This window comes from Leucoraja erinacea, chromosome 32 (assembly GCF_028641065.1).
Source record: "Leucoraja erinacea ecotype New England chromosome 32, Leri_hhj_1, whole genome shotgun sequence".
NCBI classification, from domain to species: Eukaryota; Metazoa; Chordata; class Chondrichthyes; order Rajiformes; family Rajidae; genus Leucoraja; species Leucoraja erinaceus.
The window spans coordinates 12,525,088-12,532,030 of record NC_073408.1 but is presented as its reverse complement, the minus strand read 5'-3'; the positions used below and the strand labels follow the sequence as shown (position 1 = coordinate 12,532,030).

Genomic DNA, 6,943 nt, shown 5'->3' with positions numbered 1-6,943 from the left:
ATACCGCAGCGCAGGATTACCTGGTCAAACATCATGCAGGCAGACTTCCAGCGCATCCGGTTCCTTGTCCAAGCTGTCTACGATACCCTACCAAGCCCAGCAAACCTCCACGTCTGGGGCAAGAGCAAGACACCTTCCTGCCCACTTTGCTCTGGAAGAGGATCATTAGAATATCTCCTCAGCAGCTGCCCAAAGTCCCTTGGGGAAGGTTGCTATCGGTGGCACCTTGACCAGGTGCTCAAGGTGTTTGAGAGAAGCCTCGACCACAACCAAAAACAAGGACGGGCCTCCTCTACACGGCCACTGACTGGCAGCTGCACGTCGATCTGGGCAAACAGTTGAAATTTCCACAGCACATCACAGCAACATCACTTCGGCCAGACATGATCACCTCCAAAGTGACAAAACAGCTGATCATTCTGGAGCCGACAGTGCCCTGGGAAGAGCATATAAAAAGGGATAACGAGAGGAAACGCGCAAAGTACCGGGAACTGGTGGAGATGTGCCAGGACGGTGGCTGGATGACATACTATGAGCTGTAGAGGCTTTGCAGGACGCTCACTGCAAAGTCCTCAACCAGTTGGACATTACGGGGCTGGCAAAGAAGAGGGCCATTCAACCCGCAAGTGAAGCTGCAGAGAAAGCCACTAGGTGGCTTTGGATTAAGAGGGCTGATCCGTGGGCGGTTGCTGCTGAGACGCAAGTCGGGACCTGATCAACCCCGGCTGGGTCTCCTGGGCGAGGGTGTCTGATGTTGTGAGACCCGAAACACCCGATGACCCCAGCTCACATCACTGAGGATGCGTCCCGGCGCATCTAGAAGATGTATCTTTCATGCCTAGAGAAGATAGACACACAACGCTGGAGTAAACCAGCATCTGCAGTTCCTTCCCACATGTAGATCAAAGGTTCAAAGGTTATTTTATTGGTCACATACACCTAGGTGTAGTGAAATGCTTCTTGCCAATGCAGCAGGTAAAGAAAGAATACAGACATAAGTAATAAAGACATTTAAACATAAAAACATCCCCCCACAATGGTTCCCATTATGAGGGAAGGCACAAAGTCTAGTCCCCATCACATGTCCACCCATAGTAAGGCCTATTGAGGCCTCCACAGTTGCCTTTATGGAGGCCCGATGTTCCAGGCCGTTCTCGCCGGGTGATGGTGCTCCGGCATCGGGAGAATCCTCTCAGCGGCCTGGGAACCCTGGAACGGCCGCTTCCCTTACCGGAGACAGCCGCTTCCGAAGCCAACAAGGCCGCGCCGGAAGGAGCTTCACCACTGGCGATCTCAGTGAAAGATCCCAGGCTCACGATGTTAAGTTCGGCGCCGCCGCCCGCAGCTGGCCGCTCCACAGACCCGCAGCTCCGCGATGTTTTTCTCGGTGGTCTTCAGCTCACTGGAACTCCAGCGCGGCGACCCGGGCAAGGCATCGCCCGCTCCGCGATAGCGCTCCAGCGCTGTGCCACCGCCGAAGCCGAGGTTCTGGGTTTCCCCCTTCCTCCCTCCCACCCCCCACATAAAAAAGATTAGAACTCCAAAAACAAAACACTAAAACTCACTAAAAATAAAAAAAAAGAGTGAAAAATTAACAGCTGCAGGCTGGGCAGCCATACCGCACAGGACGGCGCCCCCTAGTGCATATAGATCATTTTATTGGTCACATACACCTAGGTGTATCACATACGTACACACAAAAAACAAACAATAATGGTGCAACCAAGGTGTGCGATCATTGTGGTTTACTCAGGATATCCCTGAGATTTTTAAATAACATGGATATTGTTGCCGGCCTCTGAAGTAGGGAAGTGAGACATTACTGTGCAGAATTCCAAAGTTGTGACTTAATTCTAACCTCAAAAAGCCCCAGTGTCTGGATTCGTGCAATGTTTACATTTCAAACACTGTTTATCCTTGTGACTCCTGATCCTGTCATGGTGCCACACGAACATTTTCATTGATGAGCCGGTCGCTTCTCAGCAGCTGCTGCGCTACTAAGCGTAGCTTAGGTTTTTTCTTCTTGGTACTTTTCAATTCTGCTGTGAAGCAATTGTGGCAGTAACATTTGAGAGTTTTGAGCAGGTATGCAGCTCCTGGTTTGGTGCATATCGCCATTGGGTATTTGTTGCCATTGTTCCTCAGCACTCAACTGTTTAAACACTGATAGTACTGCTCTGATAGTGCACCACACTGGGGAGGAAGGTGATGAAAGCAAAATTAGAAAGATTATTTTATTTGAACGAATGAAGTCTGTTTAAATACTTTTAATTATTTTAAATATTGTGTGTGTATTTTAATCTTAAATTTTAATTTTTAACAGGTCCCAAGTGACTTTGACCGTTTGTGAATACCTTTGATGTTCACAAACATACCTTAGTAGCAAGAACTTTGACAACCTGGTGTGCTCCTGGATGGAGCCTCATTGGGAGTCAAAGGTATTTTGTGGGTGCTGCAACTTCTTACCTACGTGTTACATGATGCCATACAGATGCATTAGCAACCAGACTTCCAACAATAGACTATGCCCACAATCATGCTGGACATTGGCCAAGGGCAAAGGCCAGGGTCTAGGGACTGGCAATTGACAACATTTGAAGTGGTAATTTTTCCATTCAAAACTTCGAATAAACCCTTTTTTTATAAAGGTAACATAGCTCCCCTATGCTACACCTCCCTGGCAAAGTGGTGGTGAGCTGCTTTGAACCACTGCAGTCCTTCTGGTGAAGGTACTCCCACAGTGATTTTGGATAGTAAGTTCTGGGATATAGCGCCAGTGATAATGATGGATCAGGGATGTATTTCCAAGTTAGCTCATTTAGTATGTGACTTGGAGGCAAATCGACTGCTTTTGTCCTTCTTGTTGGTAGAGATGACTGAGTTTGGAAGTGCCATTGAAGTGGATAGAATCTCTGCTTCCATCAGCCTGAGTTTTACAGTCAGCTCGGAAGTGATAATGCTCAAAGCTGACCTCGGAGAAAACTGTTGTCAAAGATCTTACCTTCGTGGACTTTCCAACATTAATTTGATTCCAGCATCAGCTAAAGGGGATCTCTGGTAACTGTCATCAAACAGATTAAATAGCTCATCATGTTGCAGTAATCACAGCGCACAACCAGGTGATAAAAAAATGGTTGTATCATTCATTTCATTTTCATTTTGAAGAGAGCAAACTAAAATTGTGATGTAGATGGAAAATTAAGGTATAAAGTAAAATATTCGAAACAACCAATTTTTTTAATTGAGGAATGGAAAGATTTGGCATTTTTCTACTTTGCTATTTTATTTCATTGTGTGTCAACAGGGAAGATGCAGAGGCACCAAAGGCAAAGCTCAATAGCACGCAATCCTCAGTGGGCACTGGAAGCACACAGTCTGGATCCTGCTCAGTTAAGTCCATCCGAAATGGTACCCCTTATTCCCAGCAACCTCGCACACCATCGACCAAAGAAGACAAAGGACCGGTTTCTTACACAACAACAGAGGAAGTCAAGACCAATAAAAATGGACCTACACAGGCACATATGAGAAGATTGGGTGCTGTCCCTGTTATGATACCGGCTCAGTCCAGGGCTTTCCAGACTGTGTGAATACAGTTTAGTTGGCAAATTACTGGGTAATTCGGGAGCTTTCACTATTTAGTGGAGATATTGATCTTAGGATGCCTGATCTAAACTAGTATGATAAAGCAGTCACTAGATGAACCACCTGTGTATATTTGGTTCTATTGACTTTAATGGATCAGGATGATGGGTTGGGAATAAGTTTGGTATTGAATGGGGTTTAATGCTGGCAACCAAAGATGAATTTCTCCTATTAAATTTAAAACAGTCAAGCGTGAAATGTCCTCACCCACTTTTCCGATGTTGATTTGAGCAAATTAAGCTCAGTAAGCTGGGTGGAATTACATAAACCAGATATCATCTCATTTATTGACTGGATCTCCAGAAAATCCAGCTATCTTTTGAACAGATGAATCTAGTTTGCACATTCTTAATTTAGGCCTCTAATTTTGCCTGAATGCCATATGGATCTGATGAAAACTTCTATTAGTTTGTGGGATATTTTAATGTTGTTCTGTGTTAGGTAAGTGATGCTCACAATGTTTTAAAGTGTTATTGAAAATAGTTTACCTCGGGTGGTTGTAAAAGGTACCACGATACTATTTCAAAAGAAGAGCAGGAGAGTTATCACTGGTGTCCTGGGCAGTATTTATTCCTCTGACAACATTACTGTAAAACAGCTTATCTGGTTACTATCACATTGCATTTAGTGGGAGCTAGTTATGCATAAATTGTCTACAGCATGTCCTACATTACAGATGACATTACAATGTAAAAGTACTTTGTTGGCAGTAAAGCATTTTCAAAGGACCTGAGGCAATGAAAGGCACCACAGAAATCCAAGTTTTTACTTTCTCTTCTATTTTATTCCAGCCTGCAAATGGATTTAATTTTGCTAAGATCCTCCTGTGTGAAGATTCCAGATCAACCCGGTGGTTAGCCTATTCCCAATATGTTTTTTATATCATATTTATAGTCAGTTCCACATGAATTAATATTGGGCATTCTTTTTGTCCATCTCATTCCATTACATATAACAGGATTTCTTTGCAATTTTAGGCTGTGCATATTTAGTACTAACATACACACAAAGGAAAAATGGCAATCAAACTAGTCATGTGCAATAAGCAGTTTGGTATATTTTTCAAATTTCAAGATGAATACTTATGTAATATACATATAGAAGAGCATTGGTCTGTATTGGTATCATCAGTAATCGTGATATGGGAAGATATTGGTAATTTGGAAGCATTTTTTTCTGAAATTACAAATATTCAAGTGAAATTATGTTTATCCACCTTAGGGGTGCATGCATGGGCACATGATATTTGCGTGAACTTTAACTGCTGCGGGCGTGCTGGACAATTAAATAAGAAACACTAGTTTATTTTTTAAGCCAAAAGCAATTTTTTGCAGATACCTGTACTAGAGATCTGAAATAAAAACACAACATTTTGAAAATAGCAGTCAGGCACCATATATGAAGTTAATGTTTCTGTTCAATGACCTTCGATGATAGTTTATAAGATCCAGGTGGAAATAAACTTCTGTAGACCAGCTGAGTTGAATAGCCTGTTCCTGTGCTGTAAATTTGATGTAATTCTTTTATGTGGTCATGCACTTTGGATGATCATTTATGATTTGAACCCCATGAACCCTGGAATTCATTAAGGTTCAATCTTTCCATTTGTAATAGGTTCCACATTCTAATCACTCTCACAAGTTTCCCCCAAATTTTAACAGTGCAATAAAGTGGCTATTGACTGCTAATCAACCATGCTGGCCTAATTGCTTGCTAATCAACCTTGTGAATTTGTTGACACTTTAGAGACCCATTCCTTCAGGTTTTAATTGACTTAGATTATTTTATTTCAGATTTATTTTTATACACTTTCTTATGGTGTATCATTCTTTTTACACATTTTTTATCTTTGTTTCTTAATTTGTTCCAGGCTTTACAATGAATCTTCCCATATATCTCTCACTGTTCATTTAACAATCCTTCAATCTAATTCATTGTTGAAGGAGATACAATCTAGCTTGCCTCTTCACTCCGATCGGGATGACATCAAGTTAGGTCATTCTCAGAAGCCCAGCCACGCATGGGCTTCTTTTCACAATTACTGTTACAAATGTTATTCTGTAATATTAGTTTAATTATAGTGCAAGAAACATTCAGAAGGGAAAATAGAACTGCATGAGCCATATTATACACTTTTCAATTATAGGTTGATTCTTAAGGAATTAATCTTGGGTGGCCCATTGATGCATCAGATGGTGTTGCTGCCTCATAACACTGGGATTCCAGGTTTGATCCTTGCATATGCCACTGTGTGGAGCTTGCATGTTCTCTCTGTAGATATTACCCGAGTGCTCTGGCTTTTTCTCATATCCCAAAAGTATGGTGGTTGGTAAATTAATCTGGTAGAAGAATCAGACTGCAGGTGAAAGGGAGTAGTTTAAAGAGAAATAAGAATGGGATGGGATTGATTGCTCTGTGACTCAGTGGGCCAAATGTAGAAAGGAAATATTTGAAATGTAGGCTTTCTAGTGAGGAATGTTAATTAACTAAAACTAGTGTGCAAGCACCTGGGAAGCACATGACTGTTGGGTTAGGGAGTTTGTTTATCCAACTTTGTGATTATAGTGCAGTATACTGAAATTCAGGGACATGGGCCAAATATAGTTACAAACCCCTGTGCTTGTATCATTCACACAGAGAGAACATGTTTCAAAGCAGATGTTTGGCACTTACTAAGAGTCACAAAGTAATGAACAAAGGCTATAAGGTGTTTTTTTTTTAATAAAATGATGTGTGCCTATGTTATTTGTAACATAATTTAAGAAGGGAAATATGCAAAACAAAGTTTTACATTTAATGTTTTTCAAAAATCACATCAAATGCATATGCATTTGCATTAAAAAGATACGAGCAGATTAAGTGATTTTTTTAAAAGAGGTATCTGCATGTATGAACATGTCACAACATTTTGGGAGTGTACACTTCTTTTCAAAAGGGACATGAAAGCTTACTGTTTTGTGCAAAACATTTTTTACATTTGTATTTAAATAGCTAGTCAACTTTATGTTCATTTTTTGTCTGCAAATGTTTGTTTACTGTTTCTTTTAAAAACTGCCAGTGTCTGTTGATTATGTTATTAATGAGAGGAAGTCTGAATGCAGCGATTGTTAACGTTTAAATAGAATCCCTTGTCCTGTTGCATTTTCTTCAGTTGAGCTGAGTTACAAAAGTCACTGTGCCCAGTCTTATTCCATTGGGTAAGTGTGGTCTTTAGTTTGGTTAAATTATTCACAGTTAAAAACCTGTTGGAGATTTATTGTGTGTCTGAGATGATGCAGAGTAAAACGTATTCCCTTGG

The 6,943-nt window shown here is 41.2% G+C and overlaps 1 protein-coding gene across 2 annotated transcripts in view; it reads left to right on the top strand.

Annotated features, from left to right (window-relative positions):
• The window catches only part of LOC129712390 (CXADR-like membrane protein), an 82,680-nt gene extending 75,737 nt beyond the window's left edge, over positions 1 to 6,943 (top strand). For both annotated transcript variants that reach the window (XM_055660781.1, XM_055660780.1), the window contains one exon: positions 3,305 to 6,943. In XM_055660781.1, coding sequence (XP_055516756.1) covers positions 3,305 to 3,590 — 286 coding nt within the window. In that variant the 3' untranslated portion in view covers positions 3,591 to 6,943. The remainder of the gene's footprint in view (positions 1 to 3,304) is intronic.